At 38.2% G+C, this 23,738-nt stretch overlaps 4 protein-coding genes across 4 annotated transcripts; 1 reads left to right on the forward strand and 3 right to left on the reverse strand.

Annotated features, from left to right (window-relative positions):
• Positions 1-4,634: 4,634 nt before the first annotated feature.
• Positions 4,635-5,018, reverse strand: GCK72_009167 (uncharacterized protein; the record flags this gene model as incomplete). Its single annotated transcript, XM_003103196.2, has 1 exon — positions 4,635-5,018. The coding sequence occupies one exon, from the start codon at positions 5,016-5,018 to the stop codon at positions 4,635-4,637; it is 384 nt and encodes a 127-aa protein (XP_003103244.2).
• A 4,072-nt stretch (positions 5,019-9,090) lies between these two features.
• On the reverse strand, positions 9,091-15,403 carry GCK72_009168 (uncharacterized protein; the record flags this gene model as incomplete). The annotated part of the gene is made up of 7 exons (XM_053727244.1): positions 9,091-9,256; positions 9,306-10,112; positions 11,728-12,531; positions 14,282-14,410; positions 14,457-14,587; positions 14,867-15,266; positions 15,315-15,403. The coding sequence occupies 7 exons, from the start codon at positions 15,401-15,403 to the stop codon at positions 9,091-9,093; spliced, it is 2,526 nt and encodes an 841-aa protein (XP_053586821.1).
• Positions 15,404-15,784: 381 nt separating this feature from the next.
• GCK72_009169 (uncharacterized protein) lies at positions 15,785-16,928 on the forward strand (the record flags this gene model as incomplete). Its single annotated transcript, XM_003103175.2, has 3 exons — positions 15,785-15,873; positions 15,922-16,740; positions 16,787-16,928. 3 exons carry the CDS (start codon positions 15,785-15,787, stop codon positions 16,926-16,928), a joined length of 1,050 nt encoding a protein of 349 aa, XP_003103223.2.
• Positions 16,929-17,213: 285 nt separating this feature from the next.
• On the reverse strand, positions 17,214-18,842 carry GCK72_009170 (uncharacterized protein; the record flags this gene model as incomplete). The annotated part of the gene is made up of 2 exons (XM_053727245.1): positions 17,214-17,820; positions 17,917-18,842. The coding sequence occupies 2 exons, from the start codon at positions 18,840-18,842 to the stop codon at positions 17,214-17,216; spliced, it is 1,533 nt and encodes a 510-aa protein (XP_053586822.1).
• Positions 18,843-23,738: the final 4,896 nt, after the last annotated feature.

Consider the following 23,738-nt stretch of genomic DNA (forward strand, 5'->3'; position numbering starts at 1 on the left):
TTCGACCCTGCTGATTCCAAAAATGCAAGAAAAATCAGCAAAATGATCACGTGAACCGAGTTATCAAACTTTTCAAATCGTCAAACTTTTCAATTTGTTCACGTGGTTAAGCTTTTCACGTTTTCATCGACCCTTGTGCTGTAGAATTGCAAGTTTGACGGGTCTTAACTCGGTTCACGTGAGCATTTCGCTGATTTTTCTTGCATTTTTGGAATCAGCAGGGTCGAAAGTACCAGGGGTCCAATTTTTAGAAAAAGTTCAACTCACCTCGTCATGAACTTCCCTTGTCAGTTAATTGACCAGATTGTTTCTTATTCATAGATCGTTTAACCCGACATTTCTGCAATTAATCAGAGCTTCCAATTGAGCCCAAAATCATAGATTTCGGTTACATTATAAACGAGTTATAATATAAAGAGTGTGCTCAACTTCTCATATAATTCATCGTTGTCATATAAACATTTTCAACGTTCTCAAAACTTTTCAGAGGAACTGCTCCACTATCCGAGGTTGCCTCTTCTTTTCGGTCGCTCTTCTGATCTCTTTCGGCTGCACTGTCTTTAACTGGAACACACTCGTTTTGCCTATTTTGTGCGGAGTTATATTACTTCTTGGATCGTTTCTCCATCTTGATTATTCAGAGTGGTGGACGACGATGGAACACCTACTTTGTCACCACTGGGCTATCGAGTTAGTTATCCAAAATTAAAATAATGAAAAAAAAGTACACACTTGATACTCAAAAAGAAACACAAATCGTAATCTTTGTCGATTCTACCGAAAAAATAATTCAACATTATTTCTATGCAAAAACGTTTTTAACTTAAATGATGTATCACAAAACAGTTTCTAGAAACATTCTGAGCGTTTTTGCATAGAAATAATGTTGAATTATTTTTTGATAAAATTTCTCCAAATGCTTCGATCATTTGCTAAAACTTATTTTTTGTAGATAAGATATTGCTGAAACATTAGGTTTCCAGACTTGGTGTCTGTCTGTCTGTCCATTTTTGTTATCATTATTGTTTTTGATGGTTGATTAAAGAAAAGAATAGCACCAAAAAAACATCTCAACCCCAATGAGACATTTCTAAAACTGGAAATGGATCTTTCTCAGTACGGATTTCTGGCAATTCCCTTTTTAGAACAGTTTTTCTCGAGAACTGTGTCCCTTCTCAGAAATGTAAATTTCCAGAACTGTTCTGAATCGAAAATAGGGGGAAAAATTGAGAGATTTTTGATTGCTTTAGTTCATTTTGTTCAGTTTATCACGTAAAAATGAGTTCTACTGAGCAACAGTTCTGGAAAGAGAGAGTTTTGACAAGGCACGCTTCTGATAGGAGATGGTTCTGTAAAAACATACCACTGGTTTTATATTCTAAAATTATCTCATTTGACATAGTACAAACATTTTTCAGGCCAACGTTTTCCCTGAGAAGAAGTAACATTTTTTAAAGTTTTCATCAAAAATGTCATTTTTCTCTGTGATTTGATTGGTAATTTGATTTAAACAAGAAAAGCCTTCAAATAATACCTACTTTCACTTCCTGTTGAGATTTCATCAATATCTCTACAAAGAAGCATTTTTCGGTTTTCAGCAAATTATTAGTTTTTATTGATTGAAATGAGCCAATTTTTTTGTGATTTTGTATCAGAAGATCTTGGACCATCTATGATAAAGATATAGAACAAAGCAGTTTGAAAATTTGTGATCCGCTTCAAACTCAATTTTTATACGGATTGACTACTAAAATTTCAATGGTGAACTTTTCTCTGCTTCAAAAAAAAACAACTTAAAATGGAGTACATTGGTTTCAGAAGGTATGTCACTGAAGACATAGAACATTCCAAACTGAAGGATGAGGCATTGGAGCAAGCTGTACACAAGAATTTGAATAACCGAAATAATCGTGAGGTAGGTATTCTTTTAATAAATTGATTTTAAAAGAAACAAAATATTTCCAGGATATCCTCTACATCAGTTTGCACATCTTCTATTTCATTTTCTTGATCGTCGTCATTTTATGCATTGGCTTTTTAAGACATCACGTTAGGATGCCATGGCTTGATTTATTTTTTTGTTTCATTCAACTGTTATTTTATCTATTTCACTGTTTTGCAACACTTCGACTAGCTGTCAAAAACTGGATGAAAGTCAGAAAAGCGAAGAAGACGCTTGAAACTTTATCCATTCCAGTCAGCTTGAAAAAAAGTAATACAAACCTTATCTAATCATTCCTCTGATCTGTCTTATCACAAAATATTTCACAGATGTTGTCAGGGCTGGTCTGGACATGGCACATTTCGCGCATTTCAAGTTACACTGTAAATTGAAAAAGATCTTCTCCACATTAATAGTACTAATCTAAGAAATGAGAAACTGCAGAGATGTGAAAAAAGTATCGATCGATCATCTCGATATCATATTCGTCTTTTATTCCAAGACATGAATTTTTTTTTTGAGAGAATGGCAGGTTGGAAAGGCGTGTCAACGTCTAAAATTGGGAGTTTTTAGCTTGAAAAACCAACATCCAAACCATCTGTTTGAGGACATTGAAGTAAGGAAGATACCAAAGGAAATCGTCAGAAAGAAACGATGGAGTCATTGCTACAATTTCTTTTTGCCAAGAATCTATTTACGATACTAATCGAACTAGACACTTCGTGCAAATGGTTGTTTGGCCAGACTTTTCATTCGAGCAGGATAAACAATAAATTTGATTTTTTCTTGTATTTCATCTAATGACATCTTTAAGACGTTCCCTTAATAAAATTGTTGATTTTTATTGACTGTTTTCATTTCTATCTAGTGCAAAGACTTAAAAGTGCGGTTACTTAAAAGCGGACATCGATGGTAGTTACCGTAAAAACTGTATTTGAGGTGCATGCAACTCTATTGCTCAAAGGGTCTGTCGGACTGTAACTCTATAAGAGGGGCAATTCAAATAGAGAATGCACCTCTATTTTTCTTCGACGAATTCGCCCGACTTCACAGCCGACTATTTTTGGAATTTGTTTGATTTTATTAGTTTTTTATGCCGAATTAATCGAACTTTTTCGTAAAAAACGGAGAACATCCTGAATTTTCATAGCAAACTACGTTTTTAACAACAAAAACGCTGAAATAGTAATGTGAGAGAACAGTTCGAAGTCAGTTAATGATGATTTTAGAGAAAAGTGTAAACTGCTGGAGGGCACCTGTATTAGAGGGGCACCTCAATTAGAGGGTGCAACTCTATTGTTCAAAGGGTCCGTGGGGGGGGGGGGGGGGGGGGACACTACTATTAGAGGGGCACTTCAAATTGAGGGGCAACTCAAATACAGTTTTTACGATATGCATGTTTCAGCCACACTGACAACCATCACAGTTTCTCGTCCTAAATTCCTAAATTTTCAGACATTTGGTTTCTCAGAAGTTCAGACTTCTAGAAGTACGGATTTCCTGATATTTGTCTGTCTGTGTGTCTGTGATTCCCAAAACCCACAAGATTTTTCTCTCCCAATATAAGGTCCCTCTTCCTATTCCGATTTTCGAAAATGTCATCATGTCTAATCCAGCTCTTTACAATAACAATAGACATGTCAACGACATTGAAACAATAGATGTCAAGGTAAAAGGTTCCGAACTTCACATATGCAATTAGCACCATCTGATCTGTCGGGACGATAGCATTTACAAGTCATGGAGGCCAGGAGACGCTCGATTTCTCATGTCATAAATGGTCGATTCAAGTTAATTATGTGATGTTTATTATTACGTCATATTATTGATTCTAAAATAAATTTGATGTCCAAATTTGATCTACTGGAGGGAAACAATTATTGAAGAGTTTTTGATCCGCAGAATTCCTGATATTTGTCTGTCTCTGTGTCTGTGTGTCTGTTGGTTCCAGATGTTCCCAAAACTCTAAGTTAGCACTGCCATGTGCTCCTCCTTCTGAAACTTTGGTTTTTTTTTACCTAAAAATATGAAATATAGAATAGCCTCCAGATTTTTCTCTCTCCCCTCTTCCTATTCCGGTATTGGAAAATTCCATTATGTCTAATCTAGCTCTTTTACAATAACAATAAACATGTCAACGATCTTAAACAAAAGATGTCAAGGGAAAAAGTTCCAATAGTTTCAAACAAATTTTCCGCTGAATGAAAATGACTGGAAGCGACTATTGCAATTTCAGTAAAAATCTTCCAAAACTGCCGATTTTCAGAGTTTTTGATATGAACGCAGTGTTTTTAACAGTAACCCTCGAGTAACTTGATATTTACTCCGAAATTTCATCTAACGTTTCTGACGTTTCAACACGGCTTCAATTTCATGGAGTACTGTAAAGAGCACCTCTTTCTCGAGTTATAAGACATCCCTGGATTCTGTGTAAAAGAAAAAACCACTTGATTAGAATTATATAAGTTCATTTACATTTCGAATAATTGTTGGATCATATGACACAGATGGGGAGAGATAGTCGGTATATAAGTATAAGAATTTAAGTTTCAATTAAGTTTAACGGGAGATCAGTTTGAGTTGGTTGATGGAATGAATATGCCAATGAATGAATTAAGTAAATGAAAGAATCGAGAATAATTAAAATCCTATGAAGACATCGTCGTTGTCGATGATCCGAAGTGGAGATTATCTACCATCTCTTCGGGATGTACTCTCCGTACTCTGCCACAATTCTCTCCTCTCGTTCCTCCGCTTCCAGAAGTCCTTGAACAGCTGAATCTGTCTCCTCTTGGCTTATTGGATTAACAGTTATATTGATGATTTTCTCGATCTTCGGAACTTTCGGAGGCACTGGGACTGTCTTATCGGTTTTCGGCAAACTAGATGAGTCGGCCGCTCGTTTTCTGCTGGGCTTTGAAACTTGATTTGTGCTCTTCTCGGCCATCTTTTCAGCAGGACTCTCGGTCTCCTTGTTAGACTCGTTGTCCCAGCTTTTTTCCAAACCGGCCTGTCGGGCCTTAACTTTATTACAAAGAGCCATTATATGTGGCTTCGTAGGCTTGACGGACGGCATTGGGAATAGTAGAGTTCTAGAGAGTAGAATAAGAACGATTTGGTGGGAGAACCAAAATGGGAATGAATGAGTGACAGTGGACCACTATCCTCATATGGGGAGAGGGGGCGGAGTCATCGACTTCATCTTCACATATTGTTGTCATAGACGGTGTTAGCACTGTTTTACGGTTGTTAATGTGTAAATGAAAATAATAACAAGTTTTCAAAAAATTGGTTTAAAAGATGGGGTCTTGAAGAGTGGAAATACTAGAATAGATATGGAATACCACAGAGTTTGACGGTTCTAATGAATCCTCACAACCACGGAGATAGTCTAAATTACTTGGGAAGGTCATGAAGTCAGTTTGGAGTTATCGGATGGGATCTATATTATTGGAAAGCTGAAAACGCTGATTCCAAATATATTATCAATTTTTGCCCTCAAGGCCTGGTATTCAAGAAAAAAAAGATCGAAGTTCTGAAAAATGTCAAATTATTACCTTTCTGACACTCGAACATTTTGTTGCATTTTTTTTTTTGCAATTCTCTATTTCACCCAACTTTGACCTAGTGTTTCTCGGATACCAGACCTCAAAGGCAAAAATTAAATATATATTTGAAATCAGCGTTTTCTCAGCTTTCTAATGATATAGGTCACGCCCCACCACTCCAAACTGACTCCATTCCTTAGTAAAGAAAGTTCTTTGAATTTCGAAATGAGAATTAATATGGTCATTTGATCATCTGAACACGAACTCAAATGATTTTTTCCTCCATTTCTGTCATCTTCCCCACATTCCCTCCAGAATTCCCTACACTTTCGTGGAAGTAGATCAAAAAACCCCCTTCAATAATTGTTTCCCATCAGTAGATCAAATTTGGACATCAAATTTGTTTTAGAGTCAATAATATGACATAATAATAAACATCACATAATTAACTTGAATCGACCATTTATGACATGAGAAATCGAGCGTCTCCTGATCTCTATAGCTTGTAATAGCATTACCGTTCTGACAGATCTGACAGTGCTAATTACATATGTGAAGTTCGGAACCTTTGACCTTGACATCTATTGTTTCAAAGTCGTTGACATGTTTTTTGTTATTGTGAAGAGCTGGATTAGACATGATGACATTTTCGAAAATCGGAATAGGAAGAGGGGACCTTATATTCGGAGAGAAAAATCTTGTGGGTTTTGGGAATCACAGACACACAGACAGACAAATATCAGGAATTTTGTACTTCTAGAAATCTGAAAATCTAAGAAACCGAATTTCTGAAAATTTTTGAATATCCGGACACATAAATACACAGACAGACATCAGGATCAGGGCTGTGCGAAAAAACTTTTCCGAAAAATTTTCGAAAAACTTTTTTTTCGAACACTTCGTACCGAAAAAATCGAAAAAAATTTTTTTTTCGAAAACTTCGGACCGAAAAAAATCGAAAAACTTTTTTTTCGAAATAATTTGACCGAAAAAACCGAAAAATTCGAAAAAAAAAAGTTTCACGAAAATGGCCGGAAAAAAAAGGGTTTTTCGGACGAAAAAATCTTAAATTTGTATGAAAACTGTAACCATTTCAAGGAAAAACTCCGGAAACATGTTTTTGAGTACAAAAATAGAGAAGATTTAAGGAAAAATCGAAAAATCACTAATTTTGTTACTTAATTTTTGACAATTTCAATGAAAATTTCCAATATTTTTGGAACCGTTTTTTCGGAAACTCTCCGAAAATTTTTCGTTCGAAAATTTTTTTCGAAAAGTTCGCACCGAAAAATTTTTCGCCGTAAAATTTTTTCGGAAAATTTTGACCGAAAAATTTTTCGCCCCAAAATTTTTCGAAAACCACCGAAAAAACCGAAAAAATTTTTCGTCGGAAAAATTTTCCGCACAGCCCTGATCAGGATATCCAGACATAGATACAGTATTGGCCATAAAGACACGCCACTACAGTCTGTAGTCAACTTTGTGAGTGTCAGACGGCCTCTCTGATTGTATTACAATATCGATTGTTTATGGAGTGTATAGCAGAGTTGAGCGGAATTCCGCCTTCCGCCTTCCGCTTTCCGCTAAATTTTTGCCTATTTCCGCTTTCCGCCTTCAGCCGTTTTAAGATTTTTTTCCGCCTTCCGCCTAGAGGATATCAGCTTGAAAAATTTGTTCGCCTACTCGAATTTACTGATATTTTTTGAGTTTTTTGCAGCAAAACTAACAATTTTTACCAAAAAAGGAAATTTAATACAGATTTAATCATTTTTCAAAGCTTTTTACAACAAAATAAGGCCCCTTTTTGCGAATTTTTTCATTCCGCTTTCCGCCTTCCACCGAAAAATTTCGCTTCTGCCTTCCACCTTCCGCCATTTCAAAAATCGCATTCCACTCAACTCTAATCACAAGTAAAGCTTCATTTTAGTAGTTGACAACTTTTTTGTACTGGCACATCCTAAGAAGTTATTACACTAAAAAATGACAACATTTGCGAGAAATTTCTTCGACGATTGATCACTCTCTAGGGAGTGCCAGTACAAAAAAGTTGTCAACAACTAAAATGAAGCTCTACTTGTGATCTACAGTGCGCGTCATAAAGATAGGACACCCCCTACAATATGTCGTTCTGAAAAATCCTGAAAAGTAATCAAAAATCGGTGAGTGCAGTCCGATTCAGCGACCCTAAAAACCCTATGAGAGAACTGATCGTTTAGATTGAGAAACTTTGAGTAGCTCTGTGCTCAAAAGTCACTTTTGAGGCCGCGTCATAAAGATAGGACACCCTCAAAAAGCAGTACTTTGCGAGTCTTTTTCCTAGAAAATGTGGAATTTTTTGATCGGAAATTGCTTGAAATGCTTTAATTAGTCCTATTTTGAATGTTTTCACAAAAATTGTTCCTAGAAAACTTGTTTTAAAAATTCGATTTTTAGACTTTTTAGTGATTTTTCACTTTTTCGAGTTTCATCAATGAATTATATGGAAACACCAATAAATTTTCAATACTTATGTATCCGGAATAACAAATCACGCCTTGAAAATTAATATTTTCAACTTTGAAATGTCTTCAAAGTGATTGATATCACTTTTCATGATAAAATTCGAAAAAAGTGAAGAATAATTGGAAAATTGGAAAATCGCATTTATACGAGTTTTTTCGAACAAGTTTTCTAGGAATAATTTTTGTGAAAACATTCAAAATAGGACTAATTAAAGCATTTCAAGCAATTTCCGATCAAAAAATTCCACATTTTCTAGGAAAAAGACTCGCAAAGTACTGCTTTTTGAGGGTGTCCTATCTTTATGACGCGGCCTCAAAAGTGACTTTTGAGCACAGAGCTACTCAAAGTTTCTCAATCTAAACGATCAGTTGTCTCATAGGGTTTTTAGGGTCGCTGAATCGGACTGCACTCACCGATTTTTGATAACTATTCAGGATTTTTCAGAACGACAAATTTTAGGGGGTGTCCTATCTTTATGACGCGCACTGTATACACTCCATAAACAATCGATATTGTAATACAATCAGAGAGGCCGTCTGACACTCACAAAGTTGACCACAGACTGTAGTGGCGTGTCTTCATGGCCAATACTGTATCTATGTCTGGTTATCCTGATGTCTGTCTGTGGATTTATGTGCCTGGATATCCTTAATTTTCAGACTTCTAGAAGTACAGAATTCCTGATATTTGTCTGTTTTTTTTTCAGAAAATTTCAAAAATTAAGTTACAAGTAATTTTTCGATTTTTCCTGAATTTTTTTGCAATTTTGTACTTAAAAACAGGTTTCTGGGAGTCTGTCCTTGAAGACTTCCAGTTCCCAAACAAATTCAAGATTCTTGCCTCCGAAAAACTCATTTTTTTCAGACAGTTTTTTTTGCTAATTTTTTTGAGTTTTTTCGGTCAAAAATTTTCGAAAAAAAAGTTTCCCGATTTTTTCGATACGAAGTTCCCGAGTACAAGTTGTTTAGCACGTCCCTGATACAGATCAATGAGAAAGAGGGGGACCCATTGAGAAGTGAAACTGGCTCACTCTTTCTGATGACAACAATTATCAAAAAATTAAGCGAAATAACTTTTTATACTTTATTGTTTCTCAAACTAAATACACTCATCGAAGCTTTCTTCGCCAGTTGACCAATCCGGCCAAACGGCCATGAATAGAACATGGATTCCATTTTCAATGACTACTTCACAAATGGTTGCAATGACTTCATCCTGCCCTTTGATATCGTATCCACCATCCATATCGAGTGAATGATCATAGCTGGAAAGACTAAAGTATAAAATAGAATCGGAATGAAATTTTCACTCACCTCAGTTTAAATGTTCTCCTGGTTTCCTTTGGTACTTCAACCTTTTCGATGTCTTTAAATACATCATCTATATTCAGTTCTTTCGTGTAAAACAGTCCAACTTTCAGTCTGGTAGTCGCTTTTCCACACTTCCATCGTTTCAAGAATCCATTCATATCCACACTAGAAAATGGGGTGTCTACTAATAGAATCGTATAACTCTCAATAGAAAAAATATCACTGATTTTCAGCCAATTTCCATTGTAAACTTCTACTGATTTGGATGGATAACCCAAGAAGGAAGTGGAAGGCATCTGGAAGCCATCAGGTGGTTTTCCAAGGATGATCACTTTGGAATCAAATCGAATGTTTTGAAAAAAAAAGTTGAGATCTTCGATGGTAGCTTGTCCAAAGTGAAGAGTACAGTCGGTGAATACAATATTCCGACTAGCCATCCATCGGAAGAGCCAGTGAATTTCATCCGGTTTCAAGTCATTCGAAATCGTGTAACTCTGAACTTCAGAACTAAAAATCTTCATCACGTGCTCCATTCCATTTCTGACTCCTTTTAGTTTATTCCCCCAGTAGGTCATCATCGTTTTTGTTTCCACTGGAACAATCGAGTTGCCAATTTTAATCATCTTGCATGTGCCCAATGTCTGACGGTCGAAAACATCAGAGACCGAAAGAAGTGTGTGGTCATAAAACTTCAAAACGGATGCTTTTGTTCCTTCAAGTTCCAATGTCATTCCAGGTTTCTTTCTCCATTTTATCACAGTGTACTTTATGATGAGAGACGCCTTTTTGGAGCACATATATATTCTAACACTGAAAAGAAACTATTGTGAATTCAGGCCTCCGGCAAGCGCACGAGATCTGGGTGTGAGTACTGAAAGTAAACGCGCTCCGCTGAAACCAACGAACATTTCAGCGCGAAATTCAAAAGATATTTTTTATTTAAAAACTCGTTATACCGTGATTTTTTGGATGTTGCTTTAGCAAATATCGGTTCTATTGCTTCAAATCTATCTTGAACTTCAGAGCGTTTATTCTCGAAATGCACTCTTTTTCAATCCGAAATTGCTGAAAAACTCGATTTTTCGATTGAATTTTCGAAATAAATGGGTTTTGAGATATTTTCGAGAGGAAACGACAAAAACCAATAAATTTCGAAATTTTTAATTTAAAATATTTCGGGCCACTTTGACATAAATCGGCTCAAAAAGTGGTTGAATAAGCTGCGTATCAAAATGCCACGCATAACGTCAAATTGAAAAAAATTAATATTTGAAATTCCCTCCAAGTCTAGTGGAGCGCGTTTAATTACAGTCCTAACTCCCCAGACCCCTTGAAATCATAATAACTCACATTTCACCAGGTTCCGTCATTTCGAACACTTCTGACAACACGACGCGGGGAAGATGGAAAAGAGGAAAATGGGTGGAGGACATCTCTATAGAGAGTTATGAGGGAGAGTGTGGGTTGGGATGTATATAAGAGGTTCCCGCGCAAACCAGTTGTATTATTTTCCCAGAGGCCCGTCTCTATTGATTTTTGTGATCTGACCTACCAGGAGACCCGCCATTCTATTAAAGAGAGGATTCTTGATTCCCTGCAGAGAAGAAATAGGAGAATCGATAGAGACACTGTCTTCTGGGAAGAATTTTCGATTTTCAAGGGATTTTCCGGATCCTAGACCATTTCCTCTTTTTATACAGATTTCGATAATATGAGGAAGAAGAGTCTTAAACGTCATTTAATAGTACTTTAGAAAAATAAAATCGAGAAATAAAAATAATGTTAAATATATAAAATTAATGTCAGCATAGTCCACTCATTCATCAGTTAAATGCATTCCATGACTTCAAGCCGGCCAAACGAAAAACGAGAAAATATTCCGACCAGGACAATTATGAAAAATTATTGTAGCAAGTACTCCATCGTTTCGTGTGATATCGAATCCTCCGTAAAGCTCATAAGCAACATTGAGATGACTGAAAATGATAACTTTTCATGTGTATATTCTAGAGTGCCGTGCAATTAGATATACAATTTGTCCTTTTTCGGTTAAAAATGACCAACTTTGAGAGGGTGTTACGGTATTACTGTTTGTCCCACAAAGTGAATTTCGTAATGAGTTTACAGAACAAAAGCAGAGCTTCATTTTTGTAATTGGCAACTTTTTTGTACGGACACTCCCTAGAGAGTTATGGTCATTTTAAGTGGATAGCTCAAAAATTACAGTATTTTGCACTGAAATGGGACGATTTGTCACTTTGTCGATATGTAACTTGCTAGGGAGTGCTCGTACAAAAAATGGTCAACTACAAAAATGAAGCTCTACTTTTGTTCTGTATGGTTTACACACAATTTACATTGTGGGACAATCAGTGATACTGTAACAAATAGGTCAAATTGTATATCTTACTGATTCTCTACCTACCTTCTATACTCTCTTCTCGTGTCAATTGGTATTTCCGTTGAATCCAATCCATCTAGCAACTGATCCACATTCCTATCAGAACTTTCAAAAAATCCGATATTCAAAAGTGAAAACGCCTGTCCATTCTTCCATTTTCTCAAGTAAACATTCATATCCACACAAGAAAACGATGTGTTGAATAGACAGATGATAGAACAATTCAATGAACCCAAATGCCACTTTTCCAGCCAAAACGCATCAATTATATTGATGAAATATTTCAGAGAAGAGAAGCATGAATTTGATGGATTACGATAGTCCCTGTTAGGTGATCCGCGAATTTGCAGGCATCCAGAAGTTTTGATATTTTGGAAAAAGAAGTTGAGGTCTTCGGATGTAGTCTGACCACTATCGAAATCAACGCTAAAAAACACAGTGTTTCTCTCGACCATCCATTGGAAAATGTTGTGGATCTCGGATGACGTCGCGTCTTCTTTTATATCAAAAACTTCGATTTCAGAGTTGAAAATATCCATGACATACTCCATCACACTTCCGACTCCTTCTAGTTTATCCGCCCAGTAAGTGATCATATTTGATATGTTCACGGGTACAATTATCTCTCCAATCTTGAAATCCACAAGGTATCTTGGATCTTTCATTGCAGAACCATCAGAAACTGCGAGAAGTGTACAATCAGAGTGTTGAACAGTGGATGGTTCGGTGTCTCGAAGAACTAACTTCAAACGTCCGAGGTTTCTCCATTTCTTCGAAGTGTATCTGATGATGAGTCCGGCCTTTTTAGAGCACAATGATAGTTTTATTCTGTAAAAATGAATTCGTTCGACGAGGTCAAAAAGAAATTGACTTTAGCCGTTTTCAGTTAAAAATTCCCAACTTTGAGAGTGTGCCATAGTAATAATGATTGTTCCACCCAGCACATTTTTCATGAACCTTACAGATCAAAGGTAGAGCTCCATTTTTGTAATTGACAACTTTTTTGTACGAGCACTCCCTAGAGAGTTATGGTCATTTTATGGTCATTTTAAGGGGACAGTTCAAAAATGGCCCTATCTTGCACTGAAATATGTAGGTCGATTTGAGGGAGAAATTTTTGTCAATACTTAACTTGCTAGGGAGTGCCCGTACAAAAAAGTTGTCAACTACAAAAAGGAAGCTCTATCTTTGATCTGTATGGTTCATTTAAAATCTACTGGGTATGACAATCAGTATTATGATACACTCTCAAAGTAGGACAACTTCCACTGAAAACGGTCAAAGTTTATAACTTTTTTCCGTCAGCCCTCTGGAACTGTTTAGGATATTCTTGTCAAGCCCGGGACAGGCCTTGTCAGCAAAGTTAAGGTTCGGGCATTAGGTCCGGATAATTGGCGCCAAAACTGAGAATTCAATTTTCTAAAGTATTTTTTGAAACTTTTTTGCTAAAAAGTGTAATTTTCGTCAAGAAAAAAATTTGGCCTTCAAAATTTTTCCTTGGCCCGCCCTGGTCCGACCCCAGCCTTGACAAATATGGTTTAAGCATAAACTCCATAAAAAAGTTCGTCAAGCACTATTACGTCTCAAAGTTTTCGAAAATGTCAAGTCGTCTCCTGAGAAATTGGTTTTTCCTGCGAGAAAAAAGGCTGCAAAATGCGCTTAATCAACACTACCTGCATTCATAACTACAAACTCCAAAATATGATTCCCCAAATGGCAGTTATCATTTAAATACGAAAAAAGACTTACATGTCATCAGGAGTCGTTAAATTGAATACTTCTGATAATACAACATGAGGAAAACGGAACAGGGGGAAAACAGTGGACATTGGATAGGTACAAATGGAGTGGGAATTTCTGAACAGACGTCGGAGATTATGTCAAAAATCAATAACTTCTCAGGAGATAATAGTCGGTTTACGCGGGTGAGAAGAGATAAAACAACGGCACGGTATTCCAAACAGCGAATCCAGTTCAGACTATCGATTACTGACGCGTTTTACGTGTAGCCCGCGAAGCCTCCCGCGTCAATAATTATTGTGATCTATAAAAAAATTTTGATCTAAAATTTACGTGGGAACGCTTTTTCCGAAAATCCAAAACGACCATCTGATAGGAAATGCTGTTTGCTTCATTTTAAGCTATCATTTGTTAATTTTGGTGGTCTGAAAATGCCGGCAGGGCTCAGAATGTAGTTTTCAGGAAAAATCCGTACGGATGAGAGATTATCCTGTGAGGAATTGGGTCAGTTGTGGATAGCGAAATCAGATAGTTTTTTACTTTGCAATAACAATCTTCATGTAGGCACGGGTCTGGTAGTGAGTACTAAAATCAATCGCGCTCCGCTGAAATCAGCGAAAATTTTTAACTAAAAATGTTTAATCATTTTTAATAGAATTAATCTCAAAAAAGCTCGCGACGGCCGAAAAACTAACAAAAACGTGTTGGAAAAGTGACAAACACAGAATTAAAAAATAATCTATTTATTAAACCATAATCAATTATCAAAAATTAATAACAATTGAATAGAAAGTAGATAGACCGGCGAATGGGTATTAAATGTATTTAATAAACCAACTCTGGCCAGACCGCAATTTTTAAGCGTGTTATCGGAAGTTCAGGATGAGTTTCTGTGCATACTGTAGCAATGGTTCCATCATTCCGTTTGATATCGTAGCCTCCCGGTAAGCTGATATTCTTGTCCGGACTGAAAACAATGTTGATAATTATATAATACTTCTGAATGTACTTACAATATCTTATACTCTCTTATAATATCATCTGGCACTTTAATTCCATCCAATCCTTCAATCATTTCTTCCAGATTCAAGATTTTTTCGAATACAAATTGTAGATGTTTCAGAAGAGGACATGCCTCTCCAGCCTGCCATTTTTTCAAGAAAAAATTGATTTCTTTGTTGGTAAATGAAACATACGAAACTGTAATCATACAGCAATTCATTGTAAGTAAATGACTCATTTTCATCCATAACCCATTGTCTAAATTCACGAAGCCTCTTGGAAAAGTCCAAAATGAATTTCTTTGGTATCGATAGGTTTTAGGAAGACGTCCTTATAGACAGACAATTTTATTGAACTGGATGTTGCGGAGAAAGAAGTTCAGATCATCTGTCGTCACATTATTACAGTTCAGAAAGCATACGGAGAATGCAGTTTTCCTTTTAGCCATCCATTGGAAAATATAGTGAATCTCGGATGACGTTGCGTCTTCGGTTATATAAAAAGTTTCGATTTCAGAGTTGAAAATGTCCATGACGTACTCCATCACACTTCTGACTCCTTTTAGTTTATCCTTCCAGTAAGTGACCATATTTGATGTGTCCACTGGAACAATCGACTCCCCAATCTTCATATTCTCAAGCTGTCTCTGATCTTCTACTTCAGAAATATGGGATACCGATAGAAGGGAGATCTCCTCATATTGCACAACGGATGGTTGGGTTCCTTGCAAAACCAATTCCAGATCTTTTCTCTTTTTCCATTTGCTAGAAGTATACTTTATGACTCGGGCAGCTCTTTTCGAGCACAGAGAGATTCGTATTCTGCAATACATTTTGTAAGAGAATTTCCAGACGAAAAGAAATACTTACATTTCATCAGGAGTCGTTGAGTTGAAAACTTCTGATAATACAATATGAGGAAGACGAAACAGCGGAAACGGAGAAGAGGTTGACGTCATCTCGTTTCGCAGGAAGACTGAAAGGGACGTTGATTCTTCTCCACAAAGGAGACTAACCTCTGTTTGTAGTTTACTTAGCAAACATAAGAGACTGTCCCGTCACGCAATTCAACTAGGACAACTAATGGAGAGTGGGAAAGAGAGGATGGAGAAGGAGATAGTGGGCATTACGGAAAATATATATATGCACATCTCTTGAGATCTCTTGTACTGACACTTCTTCCCATAAGGTAACATCTTTTTATTCACACTCTCCACTAATTCATCATTTTGTGAGTGACGTGGCAGTCTCATTGTTTGCTGGGTAAATATCAAAGAGGGATTGGTGCACATTGTGGAGAAGAATCGACGTCCACTCATTCATTCTCCCTGCAAAACGAGATGACGTCAACCTCTTCTCCGTTTTCTCTGTTTCGTCTTCCTCATGTTGTATTATCAGAAGTATTCAACTCAACGACTCCTGATGAAATGTAAGTATTTCTTTTCGTCTTGAAATTTTCTTACAAAGTTTATTGCAGAATAAGAATCTCCCTGTGCTCGAAAAGAGCTGCCCGAGTCATAAAGTATACTTCTAGCAAATGGAAAAAGACAAAATGGCTGGAATTGATTTTGCAAGAAACCCAACCATCCGTTGTGAAATATGAGGAGTTCTCCCTTCTATCGATTTCCCATATTTCTGAAGTAGAAGATCAGAGACAGCTTGAGAGTTTAAAGATTGGGGAGTCAACTGTTCCAGTGGACACATCAAATATGGTCACTTACTGGAAGGATAAGCTAAAAGGAGTCAGAAGTGTGATGGAGTACGTCATGGACATTTTTAACTCTGAAATCGAAACTTTTGATATAACCGAAGACGCAACGTCATCCGAGATTCACTATATTTTCCAGTGGATGGCTAAAAGGAAAACTGTCTTCTCCGTCTGCATACTGAACTTGAATAATGTGACGACGGATGATCTCAACTTCTTTTTCCGTAACATCCAATTCAATGAAACTGTCTGTCTAGAGGGATTTCTTCTTCCTAAATCCTATCGATACCAAAGAAATTCATTTTGGACTTTTCCAAGAGGCCTCATAAATGCACACAATGGGTCTTGGATGAGAATGAGTCATTTACTTAGAATGAATTGTCTCAACATTACAGTTATGGACGTTCCATTTACCAACAAAGAAATCAATTGTTTCTTGAAAAAATGGCAGGCTGGAGAGGCATGTCCTCTGTTGAACTATCTACATTTCGGCTTCACAAAACTCTTGAATTTGGAAGAAATAATTGAAGGATTGGATGGGATTAAAGTGCCAGGTGACGTTATTAGAGAGTATAAGATAGGGATGTAGTAAGTACATTTAGAAGTATTCAATAATTATAAGTATTGATTTCAGTCCGGGCAAGAATATCCCATTTCCGGGTGGCTACAATATCAAACGGAACGATGGAACCATGGCTACAGTATGCATATTTACTTTTCCTCAAATTCCGCAAACTCATTTGAAAATTGCAGTCTCACCAGAATTGGCTTCTTAACAACATTTATCAAGGTCTAGACTTGCTAGCCTCTTTCTATTATATTCAATTTTTTTTCAATTTTCAAAGATTGCTTCTGGTTAAATAAACTAATTCTTCATGAATTCTATACTTGCTCAAATTCAATTACTTTTTTAAAACTCAATTACTTTTTTAGCAATATTCTGGGATTCCCTTTTCACCATTCTCTTAGGCTTAGGTTTCTTAGAAGATCGGAAAACAATTGACAAATACGATTAATAACCGGTTTTGTCAATTTTTTCCCAATTTCTAAGAAACCTAAGCCTAAGAGAATGGTGAAAAGTTTTTCGTATCAATTTTGAGGGCATTCTCGACAGTCCCCTCCTGGATCTGCACTTTATCGACTCTTTTCGATACACATTGCCAGGAACCATGTCCAATTCCTCCACAAGTGAAGCATTTCATTTTCGCTCCACTATCTCTTCTCTCCCCTACAGTTTTCCGGTCACCATCGTTACTACCTTCAGGCGACCGACGACCATCACTGTTTCTCTGATCTCCCAATCTCCCCATTCTCTCTTTCTGCTTCCGCAGTTTCTCATTCTCCCTCTGGAGTACAATATCCTTCAACTGGTCATACTGCGCCGCCAGTGGCAACTCCAACCGTTTAGCTACCAGCACCGACTGCAGCATGTCATCATCCTCCGTAGCTCTCATCAACTTTGTCGTTTTCATCTGCGACAACGTCGCTTTCTCGACCTCGGGATACGCTTTTTTCGACCACTTCTCTACCTCCACCAGGTACTCCCACAACTTCTGTCCCGGAGCCTTCTGAAGGCAATCGAATTCATGCAAGGCCTCAGCCTCCCCCTGTCTCTTCCGGAGTTTTCTCTCAAACTCCACAAACAACTCAGCAATCGGCCTCTCCTGCCTATCTCCCAGTGACTTGAACAACGACTTCGCTGCCCCCTTCAAGTATCTCTCCTCCAATATGGCTACTAGCTCATTATCCTCATCCGTAACCTACTGGTATTTCAGCAAGAACGCTCTCTTGAACTCCTTGAAGTCCCCAGTACCGTCAAACGTTTTTGGCTCTGTCAACGCCAACGCTTTCATCATTCTCCCCATAGATGCCACCATTCCCATCATAACCTCGTTCCTCGCGCTATACCTGGAACTTCTGCCACTCTTCCAATCTTCACCCCAACTTCTTTCACTATCCGAGAATTCTCCACGCCTTCCATGCCTCGAGAATTCGTCATCCGAATACCCTGGGGACCACTTTCTGACCACCTCCAACCTCGAGGGCACCGGAACTTCCTTAGTATCACGGGAATGTCCAGCCTTCTTAGGCTCACTTTCCTGCTTTCTGAGCAGTCCTCTCAACTCGCTACTTGCCTTACGCTCCTCCTTTAGCGTCTTTTTGTACTTCGAGACAGCCTCCTCAGCCAATCTCTTCTCCTCTTTCAGCTTGTTCAATTCTCTAAACAACGTCTCTCTCTCCTCATTCCAAGCATCTTGTGACAATGCCAACTCATCCTGGGCCTTGTTGGCATTCTCCACGATGCCACCTGGCACCATTTCTACACCTTTCTCACAGAGTTCACGCAACTCTTCTACCGTTTCCACTCCATTTTCCCTCATTATTCCAATAATCTCTAGCGGCCATCTCTCTCCGCCAAGTTCTTCAAATCGTTCTCGCAACTCATGACAGTACTTTTTCACCGGCTCTACAAGCACTTCTGACTGTCTCTCATTGCCTTTGTACGCCGCCTTGAGTGCCTCATACATATCACTCTCCATACGACCCGAAGACTCCAAAAAGTCAGTGAATCCCTTCACCAACTTGCGTCTCTCCTTCAGTGTCACCTCGTTCATTTGGACAGCCCATGACATCTCGGAAGAAGTAACACTCGAGCTTCTCTTTTTAGTTCTCTCCGTACTGAACGACATCACCGTTTCTCACCACCGTCTCACCAATATCACACCAAAGTATCTCACCACGGTCTCACCGTTTCTATTTGTCCGACTCTTCGAACGTTCGCTGATGTTTAGTCAACGAGAGGTTTTTTTTCGAATTCGAATTGAGAAATAGTTCTAATAGCGAAGGAGCTCGGATCATGTCTTATCACCTTCACCAGCGTCTGACTACTGCTAATACAACTAATTTGGTTCGGCCCCCAAGTTATCTATTTCTATCACTTAGGACAGAAACATACTTTGAGAACTAAGAACACAACTAAAACTTACAAGTCAAAGAGCGTTTATTTGTTGCCAATAAGCAAAACTTGGAACTTAGAACTTAGAACTGATTAGTTAAGGAAAGTTCAATTTCACATCAGCCTTTGACCTTAGCCTTTGACGTGGCTTGTGTCGTCCAGATTCCACGTGCCTTTTCTCCTTTTGTTTCTTTTCTTCCAATGGGTTTCGAGAATGTAGAACTTCGGCGAAGCCACTAAACAGATGAAACGGAGAAGAGGCTGAGGTCATCTAGTTTGGCAGGGAGACTGAATGGGACGTCGATTCTTCTCCGCAAAGAAGGCTAATCTATTTTTGTCGTTTACCTGTCCGGTACGTACCGGTTTTTATCTCTAAAAAGTCTATAAAGTCACTCCAAGTCTTAGACTTGCCTTCATAACTCGCGGGCTCGATGCAGTTGCGCTCTAGCGCATTGTATCTATTCTCCGGCGCGAACATGTAAAAGTGAAGAGAAAAGGAGAATTGTAATCATTCTTGAGCTTGGGGTCACCTAGAGTTAGGTGATTTTTACCCGTTTCAGTCAAGTTTCGCCCGTTTATACTTTTTGGGTGGTTTTTGTCACCTTTTTTCTATTGTTTTAATTAGCTTTTGTTTGTCTTTCTAGCTTAGGGTAGCTGTTAGACTCATTATTACTTTCTCGCTCTTTTGTAATCGATTATCGAGAAGATAATCGATTGATTGTTACTAGAATAAATTCGTAACTATCTAGACAATTGTGTTTATTGATTTTCTCGTCTTTCCGCTTATTGTCTGTTTACCAGAAGCTAGCGCGACACCGTTGTCACGTCTAACTTTCTGACTTGGGGGCCGAACGCCGTTGTTTGACCTCTCGTTACCGAAATCTTCTTCGGAAGACGAGAATTGTTCATTTCGTTGGTTTTTCTTACACGTGGACCCGGAAAGAAAAACTAGCGAAGTGATAAGAACTCTGTTTTTTGCTTACACGTGGACCCGGAAAGCAAAAATCAGTTTTCGCTGCCTCTAGTATAAGAATTGTCTGTTGCTACACGTGAACCCGGAAGCACAGTCAGTTTTTATTTGTCTCTTGTTGGAAATTGTGTGTGCTACACGTGAGCCCGGAAGCACATTCAGTTTTCTCTGCCTCGTGTTACAAAAATTAAGTGTTGCTAAACGTGAACCCGGAAGCACACTCAATTTTTGTCAGTTTTACTGATTTCGGCACATAATTTTCAACGGAAACGTCGATTTTCCGGGAAAATTATTGATTTTTTTTCGTCGGAAATTAATTTTCGGTGAAAATTTCGTGCTGAAACAGTAAAATTTTTCGAAAAGGCTAATATTTGAATTAGAATTTGGCAAAAACATTGCGAATTTCTAAAATTCAAGTATTTTCTTGTCGGAAAATTCAAATTGTTCGCAGAGAATAACTGTGTGTGAATTCTTCGGAGAAGCTGTATCATTTCTTCGAAATAATCGTCATTTCATCGTGAATTTACATCTTTTTCGTCAACATAGCCTTGCGAAATTGAATAATCAAGTATAATTTTCCAGGGTAAACTCTATCATTGCGAGAAAATGGCGGACATCGACGAAGACGAAGCGACGAGAAGGGCTGAAGAAGAGGCGAATCGATTGGCTGAGGAAGAAAGAATTCGACTGGAAAACGAATTGTTGGAAGAAGAAGAGCCAATGGAGGAAGGAGAGGAAGAGAAACGAGTCCAGGAGGTGAGATTAGCGGAAATTGAAAAGGCCATCAATGAAACCTGCACTGACATCAAAAACCAGACAAAATTCAGCACGAAACAGTGTAGAGTATTGTTGTCGCCACTCATTGGTAAAATTCTAGAAGTAGAAGAACAATTCCGTGGGAAAAAGAAAGAAAGTGAATTCTGGGAAAATACGAATGTCAAACTAAATAAAACTGTTTTGTCATTGCAGGACGAATTGGAAAGAAAAAGTCCACCACAGCCGCCGACGCCACTCGAAGAGCCACCAACAACAAGTGTGTTGTCCGGGCAATCGATACAAGGAAATGAGGAAAGATGGAAGCTGGTGAGTTTGCTAGAAGTAAATGAAATTCATAATGAAGAAGCATTGAATGAACTGTTCGGAAAAATAGAGCAGCTGGGAAATGAGCTAAGTACACACAAAGAATTATTGCAGAAAGCACGTGAGCAGTCGGACCGATCAAAAGAAGAATACTTCCAAGCAAAACAACAAATCGTGATGTTACAACTAAAACTGAAGGCTGAAGAGGAGAAAAACGAGAAATTGAAAAAGGAGAATGACACTGTGGCGGCGAATAATCAGTCAAATAGTCTGACTCGCTATGGTGAGCAACGTCAAAGCATTACTGAGAAAAATAACAATATTGTTCAGACTACGGGAAGGCACTCCATGTTCGCAACATCAACGCCACAACATGGAATGCACCGGCAAGGTGAGACAAACGGAAAAGTGGGGGAGTCAAGAGAAAATGCGCGTTTTTACAATGCAGACACGTCAGAAATAATTGATACAATTACTCGCCAAGAATCGCGTGATTCTGGGGGAAATTGGAATCAAAGAATAGTTGAACAAGATGCTCAAAGAAGCATGATTGTCCATGATGGACATGAAATGCCGAACATGAATATGCAATGGAGAATGACACAAGCTCTGCCAGATCCTCCGGTATTCTCTGCAGGAAAGAATTCTGTCAATGCAGAAACTTTTGAAAGGGCATTTTACATGAAATATAGGTTCTTTGATATCGAGGCACAGAAAAGCTTTCTGGAAACAAGATTCCTGGCGGGAAACGCGTTGACAGTATACAAAGGCTTGCCAGAATCAGATAAATATTCGGTTTCGCGCATTCTAGACGCTATCAAAAGACGATTGAGTCAGTCAGAACCAGAAGAATCACGCCGAGCTAAGAGCAAATTTCAAGGGCTAAAGCTACAGAAAGAACAATCCATTCAGAGTTTCTGTTTGCAAATGGATGAAATAGTTCGGGTTGGGTACAAAGGCGTACCAGAACATCAAATTTCCTCTATGAAAACTACAAAGTTGCTCGATGAAATGAAAGAACACTCTATATTCGAGGTGTCGTTGCAAATTCTGGGGTCACAGCTGAGAAAATGTCCTGAAATGGAACAATACGAGCTGTGCCGAGAAGAAGCAACGCGTTTCGATGAAGAATGGAGAAGTGGGAAAGCAAAGCTGAATGAGAAGAAAGTGAATCGACAGCAGTCGAATCAAAATTTCTCAAACCAGCAAAGCAACTACTCAAACCAAAACACTTCATATTCAAGAAATAAGCAAACTGTAGGCAATGATGAAACGTCGCAGAACTGGAGAGAAAGATCTCAGGGAAAGTTTGTTCCGACAAACAATGCTGGTGGTAATAATGTGGTTAATAAGTCGGTGGGGTTTAGTGAGTGCTCAGAGTGTCGATTAACTGGATGTCATGACCCAAAGTGCTCGAGAGCACCGGGGTCAAGCACACCAAGAAAAAGCAATCCTGTTGTCTGTTTCCGCTGTAATGAACAAGGACATATTGCTCCAAACTGTCCGCAGAAAAGTGCACAACAACTAAATAGCCAAGGGGATATGGCAAAAGTGCAAACACTTGATAAAAAGGAGTGTCTGGAAATGCCAGAAGCTGAAAAATCCAAACAAAATAAGAATAGTCGTACACCAGTTCGAATTGAACAAGGAAGGATTGGCTCAGCGGAAGTAAACTTTGTGATTGATAGCGGGGCTTGCATTTCAGTCATTTCGGAGAACACTTGGAAAGAAGTTGTGGAGAAGAATGGAGGGAAAGAATGGGAAAAAGAAGCAATTCTTAAAAACCCAGAAAAGATCGATGTTTACGCTGCAAACAACACTCCGATGAACTTGTTATACCAAGTAAAGGTGGAAACATCGCTCCATTCTCGCACAAGGGATCTAAAGTTCTATGTCACTGATATTGACAGAGATACTGTAATCTTGGGAATTGATCAATTTGAGTTGTTAGGCATACAGATGAGTTTTCAAAAGAAACCGCGAGATATTCGAATGGTTAGACAAGTGAAAATACCGCCAGGAAGTGAGAAAATTGTTGAGGTTTCAGTTGAAGGAACAATTAGAAAAGACAAGAGTCTTTGTCTGATTACACCAATGGTTTCGTGTCTTGCACCAGCTATTTATCAAATCAGAAAGTCTGGAAAAGCGAGGGTTCAAATGAGTAATTTAGGGAAAAAAGCAATTTTTCTGAAAAAAGGTGAACTCATAGCTAGTGGAGAAGTAGAGGGGTTTGACGTCATTGAAGAAAACGAAGAAAACATGAAACTGCTGGAAGAATTCTTCGAAAGGTCGAAACTTCTGGAACAAGATATGGAGACCATCAATCTGATCGAGACAAATGTTAATAGTGGGGAAAGATGGGACATTCTTTGTGAGCAGTTGAAGAAAACATGTGCTAAGTCCGAAGAAGAAGAAGATGTGTGGAAGGTCATAAAAGACTATCAACATATATTTGCTACGGATGATACTGAGTTGGGTAGAACTAATGTTGTTGAGTGCGAGATTGAGTTGACAGAGGGAGCTCAGCCAGTGAGGCAGAAAGCGCGACCTATTCCGTTGGCGATCAGAGGGGAAATCAGG

The sequence above is a fragment of the Caenorhabditis remanei genome, chromosome III, assembly GCF_010183535.1.
Source record: "Caenorhabditis remanei strain PX506 chromosome III, whole genome shotgun sequence".
Lineage (NCBI taxonomy): Eukaryota > Metazoa > Nematoda > Chromadorea > Rhabditida > Rhabditidae > Caenorhabditis > Caenorhabditis remanei.